The sequence below is a fragment of the Hyaena hyaena genome, unplaced genomic scaffold (assembly GCF_003009895.1).
Source record: "Hyaena hyaena isolate Hyena2069 unplaced genomic scaffold, ASM300989v1 scaffold_190, whole genome shotgun sequence".
Lineage (NCBI taxonomy): Eukaryota > Metazoa > Chordata > Mammalia > Carnivora > Hyaenidae > Hyaena > Hyaena hyaena.
This window is the reverse complement of record NW_024080822.1, coordinates 1,910,851-1,934,733: the sequence shown is the minus strand read 5'-3', so window position 1 is coordinate 1,934,733 and position 23,883 is coordinate 1,910,851. Positions and strand designations below refer to the sequence as shown.

Sequence of the window (23,883 nt, the reverse complement as noted above, 5' to 3'; positions counted from 1 at the left end):
TTAAATATAGTGAGTTCAAGCTCCTCCAGATATGTTGTAGAGGGCTTATGAGGCGTCTGCCCTGCATAAAAGACTGGGTGTGGAGTTGAATAAGTTTTATCTCCAATAGCTGAAGTGAGAATGTTGGCTCTGTCATGTCATTGACTTCTTTGTGCCTCAGTTTACTACTCTCCAGAATGGTATCAGTAGTATCCCTCCTTCAAAGAATTATTGTGAAACTTAAATGTGCTAACTTGAATCAAGTGCATTAAAGCAGGGACTGGAATGTGGTTAGTATTCAAGAAATACTAGTGAATATTATTATAGAACATATTTGGTAAATCCACAAGAGATGTCCATAGAACATCTTTATAAGAGAAGGAAGTTGAACAGAGATCTGCAAATAAGATCAGAGATGAATCTTAGAAAGGGCAAACTTTTAAACTCATACTGGACAGACCTGGATAAAACTGCTTACCCTCAGGAATTTACTCACGTTGCCCACCTTCGATTTTCTTTTATGCACTGAAAAGTAGCGAGAACCAGGGTGGTTGTTAGGTTTAGGAGAAAGGTCCCTGTGCTGGTTGGCCTGCCAAAGTTTAGCATTCCAGCCACAGAGACTGTTAGTGTCTTGACACTTTCTGTCTGCTGTGCATATTGGATACTGTTCACTGCAATAGTGATTTCTCCTCTAAACAGGATTCCACATCTGGAAAGAAAATTCACTAAATCTTAAGTCTTGCAAAAAATAGATGTACATGGTATTAAATCCACCTGGGCATGTTTTCAATTTTAACAGATGGGAAAGATTGACATCTAGTGGCTGTCTAGCAGGATTTCATGGAAAAGGAGTCAATGCAGCTTCAATCGCAAAAGGAGTCAAATAATGCAGTTGTATTTTGTTTTACTGTTCTTAGAAAAAGATTATATAAAGGAAATTTCTGTTATTACTTATTATTATCTGTTATTATAAAATCAGATATAACTTACTGCATTTTGCTTTAATTCTTTAAAAATAGTGTCCTTATAAATTTTACCACCTAAGTAAAAATTTTTTTTCAGTTTTGTGTTAAGTAATACATAAATTCTATATTTTTATATCATTTTATATAAGCTGCGGACTTCACAGTTTACCTAGAACATTATAAAATTATTATATCCTTCACATTATAATAATAGAGTATGATATTGTTTTATTGGTCTCCTTGGAAAGTGTTATTACCTTGTACAGTATATTTAAATGCGTAGAAGAGTTTAATGAAAGCATTTTTATTTTTTTTATTTTTTTTTTTAATGTTTTATTTATTTCTAGGAGAGAGAGAGAGACAGCGTGAGCAGGGGAGGGTCAGAGAGAGAGGGAGTCACAGACCGAAACAGGCTCCAGGCTCTGAGCTGGCAGTCAGCACAGAGCCCGACGCGTGGCTCGAACCCACGAACCGCGAGATCATGACCTAAGCGAAAGTCGGACGCTTAACCGACTAAGCCACCCAGGCGCCCCAATGAAAGCATTTTTAAATCGAGTTTGTTTTAGAACAATTTTAAATGCAGAGAAAGTTGCTTCCTATTATTAACATCTTATATGGTAATGGTACATTTGTCACAAATAACGAACTGACATTGATGTTTTATTAACTAAAATTCACATTTCATTCCAACTCCACCAGTGCATTCAGCCAGGATTCTCCAGAGAAACAGAATCAATAGGATGTATCTCTATGTATGTCTACATCTGTATCTATATTTATAGATTTATATAAGAAGATATAAATTTATGAATAGGCAGATAAAGGGATAGAAAAAGATAGATTTATATTAAGGAATTGGCCCACACGATAGTGGAGGCTTGGTAAGTCTAAACTCTGCAGGGCAGGTGGGCCAGCTGGAGACCCAGGGAAGAGTTACAGTTTGAGTCCAGAAGCAGTCTGTTTGCAGAATTCTTTCTTGCTTGGGAGAAGCCAGTCTTTGTTCTGTTAAGGGCTGCAACTGATTGGATGAGGCCCACCCACATTATGAAGGATAATCTGCTTTATTCAGAGTCCACTGATTTAAGAGTAGCTGTTACAACCAGTTTTTCCCCAGTGTCCTTCTTCTGTTCAAGACCCTATCCAGGATACCATACTGCACTTAATCTTCGTGTCGCCTTAGTATTCTCTGGTTGGAGACAGTTTCTCAGACTTTTCTTGTTTTGATGACATTGACAATTTATAGAGTATAGGGCTCACATTGTGTAGAATGCCTCTCAATTAGAATTTGTCTTATGTTTTTGTTATAATCAGACGGTGCTTATGGGTTTCAGGGAGGAAGACCGCAGAGATGAAGTGGCATTCTCCTCAGATGTTCTTAAGGGTAAATGCTGTCATCATGACTCATCACTAGTGATGCTGACCTTGATCACCTGGCTGAGAGTTTGTCAGTTTTTCCCCTGTAAAGTTATCTTCTTCCCTTTTCATACTGTACTCTTTGGAATCAAGTCCACACTCAAGGTTGAGGGTTGAAGATATTTAGCTCTATTTCCTGAAGGAAGAAGCAATGACATAATTCATTTATAATTCGTCTGTAGGAGATTCACCGCTTTCCCCCAATTAATTAACTAATTAATTTATATCACGATGTACTCATAGGTATTTATTTTTTTCTCGTATTGTAACTTATTTATTTCATTACTCAAATTGTTTCAGCTTTAGCCATTCATGGCTCTTTCAGGTTGGCTCCTGAGTCCCGTTGACATGCCCCCACTCTTTTGTAGTTTTTTGAGTACTTCCTTATTTTCTGGCACTGTACATGGTTGAGGTTTTGATGTTTTCCCTGCCCCAGCCTTGGAATCATATATGTCTCCAAGAAACCCAAGTTCCTTCTATTAGAGAATGGTACTAGAAACAAGATCTAGGTGCTGGGTGTGCTCATTGGTACTGGGGACAGCTCCATGGTAGAGATAAAAAAAATGTGTGTGTGTGTGTGTGTGTACATGGTTTTGATACATACAGTTTCAGTTTACATGATAATGGGTACAAAGGAAAGCCTGCCTGTACTAGATAAATATAAAAGGCTATATGCAACATTTGTATATTATAACTGCATAAGAATAATATGAACACAAGTTAGCTCTCCACTCAGTTTTCATTTTCTTTTTTAATGAAAAAAATTTTTTAAGGTTTATTTATTTTTGAGAAGGAAACAGAACACAAGTGGGGGAGGAGCAGATAGAGAGGGAGACACAGAATCTGAAGCAGGCTCCAGGCTCTGAACTGTCAGCACAGAGCCTGACATGGGGCTTGAACTCACAAGCTATGAGATCCAGAGTTGGACACTTAACCAACTGAGCCACCCAGGTGCCCCTCAATTTTTTATTTATTTTCGACAACATATGCTTAGAGAATTGTTACCAGTTTAGGATTGCCTGGCTAGAGCAAGGCAAAGCCAGTGTTTGAAATCAGGTTAACTTAAATGTTGCTTGTAACTACTGATATAACTTTAAATTTCTTATATATTTTTCAGAGAGGGTTACATGTACAATTTCATTTCATCCAAATGAATTCTCCAAAATAGATTAAGGCAGATCCTAATATCCTTGTTTTAGGAACTGAGGTCTCCTATTAATTACTGTGATTATTGATCTCAAGCCCCCACCCTCCTTAGAATGTAAAACACTCATCAAGAATGTGGAAGTAGCTATTTACTTTCAGTTCCCAATTATAGTTTCAGTAACCAATGAAGGATGCGCTAAGTAAAAATAACATTGAGGAAAATGATTTTCTTTTATAAGTCAGATTCAAATGTAGAACGTTTTTAATCCTTTTTATTTAAAATAAATTTTTATCTGCTTGTATAAATTTCAATGTGCCTTAAAGATATACTGACAGGATCAGTAGCTTTGGTTCTGATAATGCAGTTAAGTGTTTAACTGTGTATTGATGATGTTTATGACTACTACTTTGAATATGTGCATATTTATAAGAGAATATATACATATTCTCATACATATGTATGCATATGTACGTCTATCTTATATATATAAATATCTCACAACTTTAGGCTTTTGCTAAGAATGATGGAGTCTTATAACGTTTAAACCATATTAAAAATAAAAGTCCAGGGATTTTAGGGTCGCCTGGGTTGCTCAGACAGTTGAGCGTCTGACTCTTGATTTCTCTTCACGTCCTGACCCTAAGGTTGTGGGATCAAGCCCTGCACTGGGCTCCGCACTGAGCATGGAGCCTGCTTGGGATCCCCTTTTCCCTTGCCATCTGACTCTCCTGTGCTCTCTTTCTCTCTCTCTCTCAAAAAAAAAAAAAAAAGGATTTTATAGTCTAGAGCCACTGTCCAGTACAGAAGCCATTAGCCACACGTAGTGAACCAGCACTTGAAATGTGGCTTGTCCTGAGCTGTGCTGTAAGTGCAACATACACACTGGACTTCAAAGACAGTACCGAAAAACAAAAACAAAAAAGGATTTAAAGTATCTCAATAATTTCTATATCGATTACATGTTGAGATGATATTTTAGATATATTGGATTAAATAAAATATATTATTAAAAATAATTTCAACTGTTTCCTTTAACTCTATTAATGCAGATACTAGAAAATTTAAAATTGTCTGTGTGGCTCACATTATATTTCTACTGGGGCGCACTGCTCTCTAGACCAGTACCAGCCAGATGATTTTATGACTTCAGTCTCTCAATCAGTAGTGCTCTGGGTTTGGAAATTTGAAAGGAGAGAGAGATGAACTAAAGAAGGATCTGTTCAGTTTTTTGAGCACAATTCTTATGAAATATGGGAGTCAGGACTTGCTGGGTTTGAAGAGTAAGCTGTTTCAACATCAGAGTCTCTGAACAAAATTAAGAAGTGACCTCCATGCACAGATCAGCTCCCGGTGGAGGTAAGGGGAAACCAAAGGTTGGGCTCACTAAAGCCTCAGGAGGATTTAGGGGCGTAAGAGCATTGCCCCACAGCAGCCTCAAAGGTGCCCCATGACCTGTCCCAGAAAGAAGAGTCAGAGTGACTTATGACTAATGGAGGGGACCCGATGAAATTCAAAGGACAGAACAGAATTTGTGTAAGAGTATTATATTGGTGGAGCAGTAGAAGCACTATCAGCTTGGACTAGAAGCGACTCTGACTTTTGTCCCTCCCCCGTCAACCTTCTCTGGAAGGAAGCAGGCTGATCTGGGCCATTTCTTCCTCATGAAGACAACTCAGAGGGTGGACGCAAGAGCGAAGAGCCGGGAAGACACCAGGGAGCAGAGGTGGGTCCTGGTAACGGATTTGGAAACATGAGCCTGCCTGGACTCAAATAGCCATGGGCCAGAGCCTGCTGTGTCTCCCACACAGCACAAGTGTCCTTTGCCCCGCGGGTGTCCATTGTGGTTCTCCAGTCTCTGTCTCCCCGTTGTTTGTTGGGCAGGAGGCCGCTGTCTTGTCTCTTTACTTCCCAGGTCTTCAGATCCCGAGGAAATGCCCCCAAGGAGGAGCCCCCTCCTCCTCACTTGAACGTGACAGAAATGATCATAGTTAGGGACTTTTGAAAGGCTTGAGTATATTGTGCACGTGGGGGAGGAGTATAAATAACATCTGGACAGAAGTGGCTAATGGCAGAGTAGAAGTGTCCGTGAACTCTTTGACACACTTCCCATAGGGAGATGGGTTCTATTTTCCAGGGTTTTGAATCTGCGACTGCTCTGATAATGGACAATGTGAGTGACACCACGCCCATTCCAAGCTGGCCCTTCAGAGAGCTGACAGCTTCTGCCTTGGTTTCTCAGAGCCCTGAGCTGCCCTGTGGGAATTCTGACTGCCCTGAGGGAGAGGGTCCCCCGGGGAGGTCCTGAGACTACAAGGGAGAAGGGTCCAGCTGTGCCCAGCCCCCCAGCCTTCTCCCCACCCCAAAGTGCTGCGTACCATGTGGGTGCAGCCTTCTTGGGCTCTCTCGACCAGTCCAGAGGCCAGCTGAATACCTCTGCATAATGTCAAGGAGCCACAATGCCACACGAAACAGAATCATCTCCCAGGCAAGTCTTGCGCAAATTTCTGAATTCTGTGGTTTGTGAGCATAACAGAAAGACTACTGTGTTAATCCATTAAATCTGGGGTGCTGTGTTGCGCAGTAACAGATAGCTGGGACTCACACTTACATACACACAAACACACACACGCACGCACGTGTGTGCACATCCTATATCCTAGTTGAGTGACCCAGAACATTTTAGTTATGGTCTCTCTGCCTTCAGTATTTCCATCAGTGAAATCGGATCATAGTATCTACCAAGTGTGGGTGTTAAAAAATTAAACAAAACAGCATATACTTGGATCATAATATTCTTCTTTTGTTTCCCTATCATGTCTCCATTTACATATCAATAGCGTTAGCAGGTGTGTGTTTACTTCAGACACCAACAGTTTTCCTGATAGACACAGACACACATATACAGACACACTCCCCACATATATACACATACGTACATATCAGGATTTAAAATCTCATTAATTTTAGGATTTATAGCCATTTATCACTTCAAAACTGATTTTTGTGGCAGTAAATGTGGTGAGGAGTCTCATATCCTTAGGTCAAGAAATGGTTTGTTTTGCTGTTGTTAGCGGTTTCTTATCCTCTTAGGGCTGTTCATTAAAAGTCAGATTAAAAGTAAATAAACTGGATTTTTTCACTCATACATGGAAGAGGCAGGGTGTACCTCTGTAAATGCAGGAGGCCTAGGTGGGCTTCTTTGTCCCTGTTCAGACTCAGGAAGGCCTCAGATCAAAGGAGAGTGGAGGCAGGCTGCAAAGTGTACCAGCATCCACTTTATTAACCGTAATTACGAAAAATCTTTTAGTGGGGAAAGGCATTCCGTGTGTAATGCCCACACTTTGACACTTGCTTTGAAAAATGCACATTACTTAAGTTAATCACTCCCGTTTCTTTCAAGAGATGAATATGGTGGCTTGGTCATTTTGCTGACTCACAACATTGGGTCCTGGCATAATTGTATGACATCAAGATTGGGACAAGCACATATTAAAAATCCTAAACACACTATCCTTGATGGTTTGTAGAAACGTTACTGGGTTGGATGAGATAAAGCATCTATTTGAATGAAGACGGAGACACAGCAACATATTGAATAGAGACAGATCTTCGGTGCACAATCAGGCCTAGAGTTCCTTTTAATCAGTTTAGCATCGTGCATTTACCAGGTCTGAGGCTTCAGTTTTTTTGTAACCTCCCTTCCGCCTACCCTTTCAACTAGGAATCCTTTGATGGGAGGAGGGGGGTAGGTGAAATCTTTCTGTAGTTCTCCGTCTTTCTCCCGTTAATTAAAGTTCTACTTAAAATAATTAAGTATAGGGGCGCCTGGGTGGCTTAGTCGGTTAAGCGTCCGACTTTCGCTTAGGTCATGATCTCGCGGTTCGTGGGTTCGAGCCCCGCGTCGGGCTCTGTGCTGACTGCCAGCTCAGAGCCTGGAGCCTCTTTCAGTCTGTGACTCCCTCTCTCTCTGACCCTCCCCTGCTCACGCTGTCTCTCTCTCTCCTAGAAATAAATAAAACTATTTAAAAAAAAAATAAAATAAAATAAGTATGACCTGTACTTTATGAGGGCCCTTACAGTAAAGAAGGTATAACCTTATAAAACCAGGCACGTTTTTATCAATCTCATTAACTGGTGTCAACTCTGTTTCTATGTTATTGTTCCAATTATCNAAAAAAAATAATTGAGTATAGCAAACACCTGTCAGGACAGAACCTCCCCTCCCTTTCCCTCCCCCTCCCCCCGCCCAGACAGGCCCCCGGGCGGGGTGGGGGCGGGGGCGGTGAGAAAGCCACACCGCGCGCACCGGAGGCGCAGGGAGGGCGGCGGGGCGACTGCCCAGGGGCCGAGTGGCTCGCGGCCCAAGCTCAGGTCACTGGATTATGAAATCACGACTCTGGCAGCAGGACTTTTCCAAGGTCAGGTTCCGGGGAGCGCGGGCCGCGGACGTCGGGCAGGGAGTCGGCGTGTGGGGGCGGGGAGCGCCCGAGACCCGCCGCCTGCCCAGACCGACCTCGGCCAAGGGCGCGCGCGGAGGGGACGGGAGGCGTCGCCCCGCCGCGCCGGAATCTGGCCGGTGCGGGGCCGCAGGGGCTGCAGGGGGAGCCGTGCGGGGCGCCCCGCGAGCAGCCGCGCCCATGGGCCGCGCGGACCCGGCCCGGAGCGCCTCCGGCCGCGGCGCTCGGGGCTCGCGGCTGCCTGTGCGGGGCTAGCGGTCTGGGGGCGCAGGGCTGGGCGGGCGCGGAGCCGAGGCCCCGGGGGCGCGGGGGCGCAGGGCCGCCCGCCGCCTGCAGGGGGCCCGCGCGGGATGTCAGCGCCCGGAGGCGCCCAGGCCTCGGGGCGCGGGGCCCGGCCCCGGGGACGCCAGCCGAGGCCTGGGGCTGATTGTGATTGGGTAAGTCTCGATCGGGGAAGGGAGGTGGGATGGTGAACTTTTGACCGTGTCCAGTTTCGTGCCATGTGTGTGCTGTTAACCCTGGCTGCAAAGCTGGGATCCTTCTGGGCCGTGTCCCTGGACCCGTTGATGAAATCTCTCATGCTGACGTCATCCAGCTTTCCCAGGGCCGAGGGCGCTCACTTGCCCGGAGAAGCGTGAGATGACAGATGGCCCAGCGGCCCCGCGAGCTGCGGCTGCTTCTAGGCCTCGCTTGTCTGAAGTCGGGGCGGCCTCGGGTGTTTTAGGGCAAGAGCATCTTCGTGAGAGGCGGCCCATCCACAAAACCGGCTTCGTTTCAACCCATTCAGAACACAGCGCTCGTTTCAGACGGTCCTTTTAAGCAGAAATACAAAATTTTGAGAGCTTTGGTCACTGTTTAATATTGAATTTCTACAAGGCAAAGAGATTGGTGGGCCATCAAGAGGCAAGTTTTAAAAAGTAAAAATTGGGGGCCGCCTGGGTGGCTCAGTCGGTTAAGCGTCCGACCTTGGCTCAGGTCATGATCCCATAGTTCACACATGGCTGTGTGCTGATTGCTCGGAGCCTGGAGCCTTCTTCGGATTCTGTCTTCCTTTCTCTCTGCCCCTCCCCTGCTCATGCTCTGTCTCTCTCTCTCTCTCTCTCTCTCGATAATAAATAAACATTTTAAAAAACAGGTATTTGGGTCATTACCTTGTGCACTGGGAAGAGTGACTTGTGGAGGTTAGGACTCAGCCTTAAATTTGATGCACGGGAAATTAGGGCCATATAGTTCCGTGGGTGCACTTCAGTGGGCCAGGCCCTCTTTCCAAATTACGCATTAGCAGTTTTTTAACATCTCTAAAATCTAAGTGGTATAGACAGAAACTTGTTTAAAACTGTTATATGTCTATATATTAAGTAATAAAAGCTTGATAGATGTTCCACCATTTTCACGTTTTAAGGTATTTATAAGACACATGCTGTAAATCCTGTACACTTTTATTATTATTATTATTATTATTATTATTATTATTATTATTTTGAGAGAGCAAGAGAGAAAGAGCACAATTGAGTAAGCAGCAGAGAAAGAGAGAGAAGCAGGGCTTATCTGAAGTGGAGCTTGAGATCATCCAGAGCAGGGCTCGAACTCATGAACTGTGAGCTCATGACCTGAGCCAAAGTCAGATGCTTACCCGGAGCCACCCAGGTGCCCTGTACCCTTTTTTAGACTGCATAGTTTACATAGGAATTGATAGTTTACAGGAAATTAAAGATGTTCAGTGTTGTGTATAAAGATTGGTTAGAGGAGAGAAATCAAAGATTCAAAACAAAACAAGACATAAAAAGAAAAAACAAAAGGCAAATTGTATAGAGTCTGTTTTTGCTTAACAGTGTCAATAGTTTGGGTCACAGGTCAGATGGCCTGGGTCCAGGGAGCAGCTCCATCCCTATATTCTTGGTGACTTTGGATATTCATTGAATTAATAGGTTCAAATTCCCCTTCAGAATTTCTGAACTCTGTGGTCAAAAGTGTATGTTATTACGCTGAACTCTGAAGTTCAAGAAGTTCCACAGAAATATAGAGACTTTTGAAGGAGATGAGACACGAAGCCCAGAGGAGAAAAAAAATCTGGAGATAAAGTGTAGAAGTAGATGGTGGTTGGGGGCATCCATTTTATAGTAGATCCCCCTCCCCCACCCATCCGGCCACTCTACTTACCCAATCCCTGAATCTTGAAGATCTGTCATCAGCTATACTTCGAAGTCAGTACGAATATTATCTGGAGAAAATAGATGGTGTTATGTGAAGAGAGAAATTGGTGCTTTCATTCTGTAAATCATTTCCTTAGATTGGAAAGACTCCCTCCCACCCCACCCCCACCCCCCGCCCCAATTCCCCAAAAAAGGCCCATTTTCTGGAGGAAGTTTTCTGGAGGCATGCATCTGATTAGTGAATTCAGTCTTCCAGCAAGAAAGCATTTTATGCAACCATTCATTATAAAAGTCACTTTTGTAGCTATCAGTTATCCCAAGAGCTGTGAATTTTCTTTCTTCACGAAGGATAAAAAATTCTCCGGAAATGTCTTGAATTTGAAGAGTATGTTCGTGTCTGGTCACAATGTAGTGTAAACATGAACTTCCAGAGTAAAACCATATCCACTATTTGACTCTCTAATTTAATCTTTGATTGTTGATTCTTTCAGCAAACATAGAGCATCTCAATGTGATAGGCATTCTTTTAAGGTGCTACTGATAGGAAAAAATAAAGTGTCAAAATGATCTAAGTAAAAAGCTGTGGGATGGGAAGGGGCCTGTATAATACAAAATGCTGCGGGAAGTGCAAAGAAACAGCTTCGTGTTTTCCGAGAGTAATGTGTGATGACAGTGTAAGCAGTGAGCAAGGGCCACCTGATAGAGCCACCACCGATGATGTGGACACTGTACATGCTCAATCTGATTTAGATCTCACAACTGTATGAAAACGTTAACAGTATTTGCACTGTTTTACAGATGGGCCCCAGAGACGAGAAGCAACTTGCTCAGAACACACAGCCTGTCAGAGGCAGAGCGGGATTCTAATGCATCTGTGCTATCCTTATATAGATATTATGAAGCAACATGTTTCATTTAATTCACCACCCTGAGGTTTCAAGTTATTTCTCAGTAGAAGCAGATTAACTTGTAGACTAGGATTTCTTTCTTAATGCTCAAAGCAGTTCTCTCTGATGTGTGTTTAGTCGATTGTCTCTTTTCCATCATACGCATCATGTTTATCTAAAGAGTTACTGAGTCACGTGAAAATTATAAATAATTGGTGGTTTTGAAAAGCAACTGAATAAAGGGGCGCCTGGGTGGCTTAGTCGGTTAAGCGTCCGACTTTCGCTTAGGTCATGATCTCGCGGTTCATCGGTTCGAGCCCCACATCGGGCTCTGTGCTGGCAGTCAGCACAGAGCCCGGAGCCTGTTTCAGAGTCTGTCACTCCCTCTCTCTCTGACCCTCTCCTGCTCACGCTGTCTCTCTCTCTCTCTCTCTCTCTCCCCGAGAAATAAATAAAACATTTTTTAAAAAATTAAAAAAAAAAAAAAGCAACCGAATAAGGCCAAAGGTAAAGCTGTTGATTAGCGTAAAAGCTTGTCCTGTATTCTTCTTTCTTAGCACCTTTATTCTCAGAATCACCTGATTGTGCTTAAGACACATAAGCAATAAGGAGGGAAAAAAATTATATGATTCTGTTGTCTCGTATTTATGGGGAACATATGTATGGAAGGCAGAGGTCCTTGCTAATCTCTGTTTGTGCTAATTAACTTGTTTTTCAAATTCCCTTTGTTGTAGAGTACTATAGGTTCATAACTAAGGGCAGAATTTATTCTCTGTATTAATATTTTTCAATTATTTTAATGTTTATTTATGAAAGAGAGAGACAGACAGAGCCTCAGCTGGGGATGGGCAGAGAGAGACACACACACAGAATCAGAAGCAGGCTCCAAGCTCTGAGCTATCAGCACAGAGCCAGATGCAAGGCTCAAACCCCTGAACTGCGAGATCACAACCTGAACCAAAGTCAGACACTTAACTCACTGAGCCACCCGGGTGCCCCAATCTGTATTAATATTTTTTAAAACTCCGTTTACATCCAGCAATATAAATGCTGAAAATTAGGCACCATTTTAATTGATGACACAGAAAACTTTTTTTAAATTAGTATTACCGTGGTATCCCTGTTAAAAAGACTGGAAGTTGATGTTTCCCCCCCAAATCACTGCCATATCTTCAGTTGATATAAAATAGGAGTTATTTGTATGAGAAACTATTATTTCTATAAAAGAATAGAAGTTGTTTACTGTTAAACGTTAGGAAGTTACTTTGACTAAGAGGGAAGTAAATGTTTTAAGAGATTCATTGTAAGGGCATTTTAATGATTAACACTAGCTTTCCTATACCAGTCAGGTTTAGGACCTTATTTAAAGTTTAGAGAGTTCTTCCTTTGTTGTAGTTTTCCATTAACTTTAATATTTAAAACTCTCTCCACATTAGGCAGCAAACCAGACAATGGTACCAAACTAAAATGAGCTATTGTTTGTGTGTTTCACTCATTTCTTCTATTCATGCACTTGTGTGGGGATTCAACAGAATTTAATATATTTCAGAGTTAATATGGGATTATCAGGTTTTTCCCTGGAAGGCTGGTTGGCTTCTTTAATCACAAAGGCACCTGGTCAGGGGACAAGTGGACCCTGAAATCTAGCTCATGGTTCACTTGCTCTGGAGTGAGGCTGCGTCTGCCCAGAGTTTGGGGCAACTTTTACCGGTCTGGCTAAGTTACAAAAAGTTGTGTGTGTGTGTTTTTTTCCATTTTACGTAAAGAGGCATATAGGTTAATGACAACCTTTTTCTAAGAAAAACAAAACTGGTAAGATCCTAGACCTCAGTTTCTTGCGGAAATATGGTATGTGTGAGCACATGTGTGTGTTTAGGGGGTCACAGCAAGAAGGGAGAAGCAACTTTATGCCAAAGGACCTTTTAAAAGTCTTAATGAGTAAAATTCTATTATTACGTTAGAGATGGTTTTCATGTTTTATTTTATTTTGCAGAAGAGGACTGTCAGAAGGACCTGGAAAGCACAGTTTCGTTGTCAAAAGCAAAGATCCTTTACCTACACGTTTTACAAGAAAAGTGCAGAAAGCCATCGATAAATATACCTGGTAAGAATTAACTTGTTAAATGCTTCTGGTTGCAAAATCAAAACATGCCCATAATGAATATAGGAAGCAAAATCAGTAACGGGCCATGCGTTTCTCAAAGTGTAAAAAAAAAAAAAAAAAAAAAAGGTTTTATTTTTAGGGTAGCGAAATGCTACACTGCATAAATGTTTTAAAATCAGTCTTAAAAGCAGCTCAGAGAAGCAAAACCACTTGCAGTATAACCTCTTCCCACGTTGCTCACATTTGTCTCTGCAGCGAATCCTTGTTGTCATTGGCATCAAGCGGCCGCCCCACACCTGCAGGGGCCCCCAACTCGTGGTCGGGGTCCGAGACCCAAAGTTCCACCACTGGCTTATCCACGGAGAGGAGCTCCATTTACTCTTGGAGAGATGACGTATGTCTCAGAATATTTTGTAGAATTCTGTGATTATACTTTATAATGAAGAATTGCTTTCTTTACTTTAAAAACAATTTTTTTTAATATTTATTCTTGAGAGGCGAGAGACAGAGAGACAGAGGGACAGAGACAGAGCAGGAGTGGGGGAGGGGCAGAGAGAGAAGGAGATACAGAATCCGAAGCAGGCTCCGGCCCTGAGCTGTCAGCACAGAGCCCATTGCGGGGCTTGAACTCATAAACCGTGAGATCATGACCTGAGCTTAACCAACTGAGCCACCCAGGCACCCCAAGAGTTCTTTTTTTTTTTTTAAGTTTATTTATTTTGAGAGAGAGAGAGCAGGGGAGGGGCAGAGAGAGGGAGAGAGACAGAATCCAAAGCAGGCTTCAGGCTCTGAGCTGTCAGCACACAGTCTGATGTGGGGCTGAGCTCCATGACAGAGCCCAGTGCAGGGCTGAGTCCCAGCACAGAGCCCGATGCGGGGCTTGAACCCACGAACTCTGAGATCATGACCGGAGCCAAAGTCAGACTCTGAACTGACTGAGCCACCCAAGTGCCCTGTTTTATTACTTTTAGATAACTTTTTTACCCATTTTGAAAGCATTATCTGTTACACACATCCACATTCATCTGTATGAATGTATTTACATGTCACATGGAAAAACTTAAAAATACAGAAAATACTAGGAAAAATAAAAATCACTCGTTATCTCATAACCCAGAATCATAGCTGTTGAGAATTTTAGTTTTGTTTTCCACTTCCCAACCCTCCCCCTCTGTATGTTACAAATGATCTCATATCCTGTCTATGGTTAGAAATTCAAGACAGACTTTGACAGTCAGGAACTTATATACTAGAAAACTTGTGGAAAAGTGAAAACTGAACAAAATGACCAGTGATTAGGGAATTTCCCACCCGTATTCTAAACCACATCTTTTATTTTCACCTCTAACCCAACAGAAGCTGGTAACTTTAACCTATTTTTGTTTTCTTTGGGAGGGGGATGCTTGGCTGTGAGTCTCCAGCTCTGGCTTTCGTTGGGCGCTTGGCTAGCAACAGTCTCTGGCCTCAGTCTCCCCTCCATCACCCCTGAGAATAGTGGACAGACTCAGTGGCTTGGGTGCTGGCTCTGCGGTCTTTTGGTTCGTGTCCTGGTCTCCTTTGCTCTCTTTCAAAGCAGTTGGCCACTCGGTAGGCACATGGGGTCCACTTCCTTGTGGGGGTGGGAGAGAGCTGGGCTCCCCACGGCGGTGAGAGGGACGCTGGAAAGTCAGGTCCCAGTCACTCAGGACTTTTCAGACAAGGCGGGGCTCCCGCACCTGCGATGAGCAGCCCCCCACCCCACTTTCATGCCTCTGCAGGCGGGAAGAAGGCTGAGAACCCTTGCTTCATAGCGTCCAAATTCCGCAATTCTACCGGTACACGTTTTCGTGTAATTATCCAGAGATTCTTGTGACTTCCATTTCAAGAGTTGATATTACATCAGGCCCTACAGTTGCTTTTCATTTAAAAACTTTAACTTACTGGGGCGCTTGGGTGGCTCAGTTGGTTAAGCCTCTGACTTCGGCTCAGGTCATGATCTCACGGTTCGTGGGTTTGAGCCCCGTGTCAGGTTCTGTGCTGACAGCTCAGAGCCTGGAGCCTGCTCCGGATTCTGTGTCTCCCTCCTTCTCTGCCCCTCCCCTGGTCATGCTCTGTCTCTCTTTCTCTCAGAAATAGACAAACATTAAAAAATAATTTTAAAAATTTAACTTACTTTTTTGATATACAATATTTGCAATAAGCAACAAAAGCCAAAAGAGAGAAAATTGAAAGTAAACCTTTCTCCATGGCTCAGTCCACTAGTCCCCTTCTGGGAGGCGAATATTATTAGTTTTTACCCTGTGTGCATTTTAAAAGAGAGAATTCAACTCCTCTGCTGTAGGGGGAATGTAATTTGTTACCAGTTTAAGGGAAGCAGCACAGCACAAAACACTGAATAGCGTTCTGTGAAAAATCAACCAGATTTAATCAGGTGTATCAAAGTGAATGTGCCCCTGCTGTTCTTGAGTGTGTATTAGACTTCAGGTTCAGACGCCCCTAGAAGGTACATGGCCCTTTCTATAAAAGCCGTTTTCCTTTTCAGTGGAATCATCATCAGAAGAACAAACTAGGTGGCATTTTACAGATACATGTAGGTGTGTCACGCCCAGCTATATGAGGGACATACGTCTGTGTATATATATGTGTTGTGTGCATAAACATATGGGGGTGTGTGTGTGTGAGTGTATCAGTGTCTGTCAGTATGTACACCTTTACCTGTATATCTGTGTATAATCTCAAGTCTCATAGCTCATGTGGTGGAGATGATCTCTGTTTAACAGTTAAAGAAGCAGAGTCTCACAGTGGAATGTAATTTATCAGAAGAGTAAAAATTGGGCCACTGGTGTGTTTGTGACTGCAAAGTCCACGTTCTTGTTATCATGTTTTACGCCTTCTATATAATGAGCACTTTCAATTTGTGTTACTGATTATGAAGGCCATAGTTCTGCGACTTTAATTTTTTTATTTTTGTAATGTTTATTTTTGAGAGAGAAAGATAGACAGAGTGCAAGCAGGGGAGGGGCAGAGAGAGAGGGACATAGAATCTGAAGTAGGTTCCAGGCTGTCAGCACGTGGGGCTCCAACTCACAAACTGTGAGATCATGACCTGAGCCAAAGTCAGACACTTACCCAACTGAGCCACCCAGGCGCCCATCGTAGTTCTGCCATTTTTAGTCTTGTAACCGAATGTGCATTTCTGTTCTAGGAGTTTGACAAAGCCAATGCACAGAAAGTACAGCAGTTATTCTGGGAGGTGGAAGAAATGTTATTCGAAGGGAAAGTAAGCCCTCAGACTCAGAATCTAGTGGCTGAATGCAGCGAGTGGGCCAGAAGATCCCTCCATCTGAGGTACGCAAGTTGTTCACAGTCATTCTCTGAAATGGGTTTTGGAACCACCCACTCCTGACCTGTTTAATACAGTTTGTATATTTTGACTGAAAGCAATTGCCCGGTCAGAATATGTATCCAGATACACGTCTTTACTGAGAAAGCACATTCTTTGAAATAGTGTCTGAGGAAATATTGGGACATTCCAAAACCCAGGTGCATTCTGATTTGTGAGAGGCAAATGTAGCTCATTTCTTCGAAGAACATTGCATATGTGATAAATAGAGAAACAGTAGAAATGACCCTTTACCTTTCATGTTTGTGAGCAGCACGTCAGCCTTCAGAGCTGAGAACAGTATTTGGGGTCGGAGTGGGGGAGGAACAGAGTGATTATTTGCTGAGTAATTAATTAGCTGGATTTTACTAACTCATCAAGATTCCTTTTGATAAAGGAAAGCTTTTTTTTTAATGTTTACTTTTGAGAGACAGAGAGAGTACAGGTGGGGGAGGGACAGAGAGAGAGAGAGGGAGGCAAAGAATCTGAAGCAGGCTTCAGGATCTGAACCGTCAGCACAGAGCCCGATGTGGGACTCAAACCCACAAACGGAGAAATCGTGACTTGAGCTGAAGTCGGATGCTCAACCACGGAGTGCCCTGGGTGCCCCAGGATAGCTTAGTTTTGAATAGGAAAGCTGGAGAATATAGATTGTGTGTGAAGGAAAGCTATTCTTCCTTCAGTTATTCAGCCAGATGCTCATAGGAGAAAAATTCATCTCAGTTATGTGAAGTTCCTTTGTATTATATCTGGGGAGAATAGATTAGAACACCCCTACAAATGTGTGGTAGACTCTGGGTCTGGAGTTCTTTCTTGTCCGGCAAGAAAGCCTGACGCAGGATTGAAAATGCAAGAGAGGCTAATGTACAGGAGGAGACAAGTACCCCGATTAAGGGTCCTTGCTCCGTTTTTGTTAGGATCCGAAGGCTCACAGACATGGTGATGGATGTGCGCAAAGAGACAATGCAATTGTGAACATCATTTCATGGACGTGAGGGAAAGTGGGTTTTGAAGATAGGCGGTGTTAGGGCTTTGGGTCAATACAAAACAAAATCCTGGCACCGGTGTTTATAGCAAATGTGAGGCACCACCTCGGTTTACCTAAACTGGTCTAGGGGACAAGAAAGACAGCATGCTGCCGCAGGGTCAACAAGGTGCCCGAGGCTGGATCCTCCTGGTCCAGGCGTCCCTGAAGGATCAGGGACGGTGTCGGCGAGGGAGGGAATGAGGGAGCCACGAGAATCTTTCTGGTCACCAGGCAGGCATCTCGGCTCTGACTGGGGCTTAACTTTATTTTATAATTAAGTGTTTGGGGGATTGCACAGGAGTGGCATTTGCCTTTGACCATGATTTCTGATGACAAATTTCTTTGATATGTAAGAATATCCGGGAACGTAGATTTGTAGAAGACTCACGCATAACCTTTATCAATAGTGATTGAGGTAGGGGATTTAGATGCTTCTCCTATGGGGAAGGAAGGTCCTTTAGCATACAAGACAATGTTTTTAGCATAAAAGGGGTGAAGTTAGTTCTCTGTGAGCAGGGGTCAATAGCTTGTTTGTTTAAGGAGAAGTATTAAGAAAAACAGTTTTTTCAGGTAACACATTGTTTGCTTCCATATTTACAAAAGAAGAAGTTTCTACAATAGGTTCCTTCACAGGGTGCAATCAGCATATTCAAGGCCAGAATTAGTCACTCACAAGACGCCTTGGGGGTTGGTGCTCCAAGCCGAAACAACTGGGTGCGGGTGGATATCTGCCGCCCTCTGATCAGTAAGAGTCCCTGCAACTCACCTTAACCTCCTAGGGAGGTTCTTTCTCAACCTTTGAGCTCAGAAACGGCTCCCAACACATAGGTTACTTTGTATATAGATAGGCCAGGAGTCATTCTGTCTGGCTCACAAGAGGACCAGTGTTTTTGAGCTGGTTAATAAATTGTTTGTGGAAACCTTTTTGACTTGATGCTGCATGTGTAAACACCATGAAGGCCCTAAATGTGTCGGCCTTGTTTTTAGGTTATGTTTTAGCTACTCTTATCTATCCTCATCCCAGCCGCCAGTGTAAGGGAAGGTGTTTGCAGAAAGTAGGCCTTAGCGAAGGGATTGCCATACATCACCAGTTAGAAAAGGTATAAGTATTAACTTAAGTTCTGCCCTAAATTAGGCTCTTTGTCTCAGGGTCCAGGCTCAATTGTAACTCTTGTGTTCTTAACCCCCTTTATTATCTCAGTCTTGGATCTGCAAGGCCCATAGGAAGAGCCTTTTGACAATCATCCACAATGCTTTCATCTAAAATCTCTTTTGAAAAGGCAGGAATATGCTTTTCCTTATGAGGAATCTGTGTGGGGAATATCGGTGTGATCTGGAATATTGTGAGGCCTGGTCAATACCAGCAGGCTCATTTCCAACATGAGCCAGTAGTAGAAGGAGGTAACAGTTTTCGTTTCTCATGGCAGGGGCTGTGCAAACTCTGCCATTTCCTCGCTTTGACTGTCATCCAGTGAAGCGGGTGTGGCTCCCAGCAACAAGGCACCTTTCTTTTGCTAATTAGCCCCACTCTATAGCCCTATTTACCTGTTTACCTAATTTGGTCCTTCCTGTGAAAGCGGCTTTCTGCTCTTGTACTAAGTTAGGGGGGTGTTTCCACCCCGAATGCCTAATCTTCTTCACCTCATATACCTTTGGCCTATATGGGGGGCCTTTGCCCTGCCTTACCTATACCTATTTACCTAATCTCCTTTACCCAAACTTGGGTGTGAACATCCTATGGCTTTCCAATTCTTTATGCCTTGTTAACCCATGGGTGCAGCCTCAGGGAATTGCTAAGCTTATTCCCCACACAAATATAGAGAGATTTTCTTTGGTTACCTCAACTAGGTAACTTAAAAGAAATATTTACTCAGTAGTTTTTAAGTCTTCTCTCTTCAGTCCTTCATCAGCCCTGTGTCTTGAAGAGTATAGTACGGCCACCGAATATTCATTGCGGGTGCTTACTTTTCTAGGCGTGGGGCACTTACTGAAGAGCCAGGAGCTCGGACCTGGCCCTGCCCGTTCTGTTTTAAATAATTAAGATGAAAATGAAGGAGGGCAGGGTGGAAAAAGGAAAGACTGCAGAGAATGTAAGCCCAGTGTGTATATTTATATAGTTTTATTCATTATGTAGATATTAGCAAGCATAGAGAGCTCCTGTGAGAGCCCAGCATTACCTTAGACGTCTGAATCTGTCATCTCTAAGCCACCGATCAGCCCTACAGGTAACTATTATTATATCTTTCCTACAAAAAAAACAAACCGATGAAATCTGTGGCTTAGAGAGCCCAAGAACTTTGCCTCAGATCTTTTCATCAGTGGTGAGAACAGTCTGTCCTGCTCCCTCACAGCCCCGGCTTGTTCTGTGGCACCATCGTGCTTCTCATGGACCAGCATGTACCTTGTCACTTCATACACGCCTTCAAAATGCCATTTCATCTGACTTTCAGCATTGCAAAACATGTCTTCCTTTCTCTGATCAAAAATATTAATAATTTCCTTTCTCTTTCTCTTTTCTTTTCTTTTTCTTTTCTTTTCTTTTCTTTTCTTTTCTTTTCTTTTCTTTTCTTTTCTTTTCTTTTCTTTTTTCTTTTCTTTTCTTTTCTTTTCTTTTCTTTTCTTTTCTTTTCTTTTTTTTCTTTTCTTTTCTTCCCCTTCTCAGAGTATTAGGAAGGCAGCTCATAGTGCCAACTGATGAAGGGTTCCAACATTTCCAGGGCAACGAGCTGAGTTCCGTGGTCCACACGCCCTTCCTGGATGCCTGCGGATGCAACCACGACAGCAGAGAGTAGGTGCCTATAAGTTACTTTCGAAAGTACTTTTAATTTCATTTTAGTGGTACTTCTTCATTTATATTTATTTTTATTATTTTATTTGTTTTAAGTCTATTCATTTGGAGAGCGAACAAGCTGGGGAGGGGTTGAGAAAGAGGGTGAGAGGGAGAGAAGCCCACGCAGGCTCTGCACTGCCAGCATGAAGCCTCACACAGGGCTCAAACTCACAAACCCTGAGATCATGACCGGAGTTGAAACTAAGAGTCAGATGCTTAACTGACTGAGCCATCCAGGTGCCCCCTTTTTTTTTCATTTCATTTTAGTTATACTTTTCATGTCTATCTTTGCCAGGAGCCTTGGCTCCACTGATTTGGAAGCTTAGATTTCAGTGAGGGGCTGGGGCAGAGCATCTTTTCACAGGATGCTTCTCATTCTAAGTTGATAGTGACAATGGTGATGATGGTGATGAGTGTAATACAGATATCAAGGGAGTTAACGTTTGAACTTTTGTTTCAAAGACTCAGAAAGGCGGGCTAGATGCAAAACCAAAAGCTGACCCCTGTGGTGGATCCCAAGCTCCAACACAATAGCAGAAGAAATAAATCTCTACCCCGTTTTCTTTTGGTTGCCAACAGGTTTAGATCTTACTATGCCAGTCACACATAGTTGGGACTGTGCTGTGACATCTTTTCATTTCAGCCAAGGGGGTTCAAACGCCTAGAGTAAGTGAAGCTTTTAAAAGGCCCTTAAAATGTTGAATGATGCCTGTGTTAAAATGTTGCTTTTAAGGATATGACTTTCATCAAATGTAATAATCAATGATTTTTGTTTGTTTGGGAATCTGTACTTTGTGGATAATTTAAAGACTCGTCCAAATCATCCAAGCCTCGTATTCTTGATGTTCTGCACACTCTCACGGAGGGTCTGTTCTTTCCCCACAGGCTGTGCGTCTCTGGCTCTCAGATACTCCCAGCGGTGTGTCCCGCCTCTGCCCTCCTGGGCCCCGCTTGCACACGGCCTGCTGACCTGCTGGCGTGTCCACCCCTGGAAGAAGAGATTTATGATGTGGATGGAAAGATTGAAGAATATTTTGCTTTTGACAGAAAAGAAGAGTAACTAGAATTTATTTGACATTGGCCTAGTATAATAATGTTAACTTACTTGGCATTTATTTTGATTATCCTTTCATTTGGTGTTTTGTGTTGTTTTTACTTGTCCAAAAGATTTTCCATTTTTTTGAGAGTCATAGACTCCCCCAAATTTTTAGATTCCTTAGAGGATATGTCTGGTAGATCCACGCTTCCCTTTCTGCTTTGACCTATGGCACAGATAGGACACAGGGTGTGTGTTCAGCATGCTGATGAAAGTGGACAGGGCCACCTGAGGCCTCCAGGCTGTCCAGAAGGGCAAAGAGGAAGGCCCTGTTTCTGCACTAAATGCTGAGACTTAAATTGGTTCTTAGATAGAAGTTACAGATATTGAATAATAAAAATTTGCCTCGTGATTAAAAACTGGTAGCATTAAAAAGTTTTAAACACACAATGTGGTATTTAAAACAGAATGGTATGGGGGCGCCTGGGTGGCTCAGTTGGTTAAGCATCCGACTTTGGCTCAGGTCATGATCTCACGGTTCGTGGGTTCGAGCCCCATGTTGAGCTCTGTGCTGACAGCTAGCTCAGAGCCTGGATCCTGTTTCAGATTCTGTGTCTCCCTCTCTCTGACCCTCCCCTGCTCACACTGTCTCTCTCTCTCTCTCTCTCTCTCTCTCTCTCAGAAATAAATAAAACATTAAAAAATTTTTAAAAATAAAACAATGGTATGTTCATTCATATATGTGTAATATACATGCATAGTAGGTCGATGGATGGTTGGATGGGTGGGTGGATCGATGGATAGATAGATAGCACTGTTTTGACTTTAACCGCTGATACTTTTAGTAATTACCTGGGTTTTGTTCTTAGGGATGATGAATGTCCTGAACAAAAATCAGTTCATCGTCATAGGATGTGGCGTAAACACGGACTTCCTCCTGTTTCTCCTCATGACTGTATCAGAGACGCGGTGGCTGCGGGAGTGTTTGATCGTGTCTGGACAGATGTGGTAGAACTATTCGAAGAGCTGATTCGAAAACATTGGGAAGCTACGCTCCCAGGTACTTATTTGTAGCATGTGACCCTCATGAAAAGGAAAAAAAAAAAAAGACCCCCGTTGCCCAGCTATGTGCCCCCACCCAGCTTGGCCACACCTGGCATGTGATTGGGTGAGAAGGGAAGTAGGTTTTCCGCCCTCATTCACAAGTGATCTTTAATCCTTTCGAAAAGGACATTATTATTTTTTGAGTTGTAAAAATAACATGTATGCACTTCTGAAACACTAACATAGGATGATACAAGAAAGAAGCTAAAAGTCACTTTAAAAATCTCTAATAATAGGGAGCCTTCTCTAATAATAGGATATTGGTTTTTAATTGTTCATGACGTTATTTGTAAATTGGACACACAGATGATTTAACGATCACTTCGTTTAACCTCCTAAAATGTTCTCAGAACGACTTGAGGTCAAGAAGGAACGTCAGTGGTGGACAATAATGGCTAATGTTAGGTAATCAGTAGGGTAGTGACCATGTTAATTTAAATATATTCTTTTCCCAATCTCTGGATTAGTTGGGGTATTATACTATAGCAAGAATTTTTCTTGCCCCAGTGCATAATCCCTCGCTTTCCACCTACCATTGAAATGATAGAATGTGTGTGCGGAAAGCGTCATATCAGACAATTGCTTTGTGGGGTCTGTGTGTTCTACACGGTCCAGTGGCCATCGCAGACTCACTGTAACTCAGAATGAATATTCTCTTAGAGAATTTTAAGTACCTATATTAGATAATATGTTTCCTAATATTGATTTTTTTGGTCATTGACCCAGAAGGAAAGAAACAGAAAGAAAAATTGAAAGTAGCTGAGAATAAATCTCCACTTACGCTCATTTCTCGTATGAACACTGATGCCTTGAGTGTTCCCCCATCCAGAAGCTCTGAAGCCCGAAGTATATCCCTGGCTTCTCATCTTCATCCACCTCAGGTACATGTTTTTCTACCAGTCTCTCTCTTTAAGAGTTTTGTGTCTGGCCTCTATGTCAGAGTGTCTGCTGTTCTAATATCAAGTATTTGGGTCTGTTGATTGGACTAAAATTTAAAAATAATTTTTGTATAGGGTTTAGTAGCACCACCATATTCTTCAATAGAATAGAGACACTCAGATTTGAGACTTCCTTCCCACCTGCCTTGAGCTGTAGAGCTATTTTCATATTTTTATTTTTACTTTTAAAAATTTTTTGTAATGTTTATTTATTTTTGAGACAGAGAGAGAGCAAGGGAAGGGCAGCGAGGGTGAGACACAGAATCTGAATCAGGCTTCAGGCTCTGAGCTGTCAGCATAGAGCCCGACACAGGGCTCGAACTCACAAACAGGGAGATCATGACCTGAGCTGAAGTCAGAGACTTAAAGAACTGAGCCTTCCAGGTGCCCCTCCATATATTTAAAGAGAAAAACTACTTTTCCACAACATTTATAACCAATATGAAGGTTATAGATGTTCTCTGGTCTTCCCTCCAAAATGA

General features: G+C 42.8%; 1 protein-coding gene across 2 annotated transcripts in view; it reads left to right on the top strand.

The window, feature by feature from the left end:
* The window catches only part of FAM149A (family with sequence similarity 149 member A), a 56,266-nt gene that overhangs the window by 21,222 nt on the left and 11,161 nt on the right, over positions 1-23,883 (top strand). Inside the window, exons 1-8 of one of the 2 annotated variants that reach the window (XM_039241225.1) lie at positions 8,311-8,398; positions 12,995-13,105; positions 13,361-13,499; positions 16,290-16,432; positions 20,156-20,281; positions 21,209-21,379; positions 22,229-22,419; positions 23,190-23,344. In XM_039241225.1, the coding sequence (XP_039097156.1) occupies positions 16,347-16,432; positions 20,156-20,281; positions 21,209-21,379; positions 22,229-22,419; positions 23,190-23,344 (729 nt within the window). In that variant the 5' untranslated portion in view covers positions 8,311-8,398; positions 12,995-13,105; positions 13,361-13,499; positions 16,290-16,346. Of the gene's footprint in view, positions 1-8,310; positions 8,399-12,994; positions 13,106-13,360; positions 13,500-16,289; positions 16,433-20,155; positions 20,282-21,208; positions 21,380-22,228; positions 22,420-23,189; positions 23,345-23,883 lie in introns of those variants that run through there. The other variant, XM_039241226.1, reaches the window with a different exon arrangement.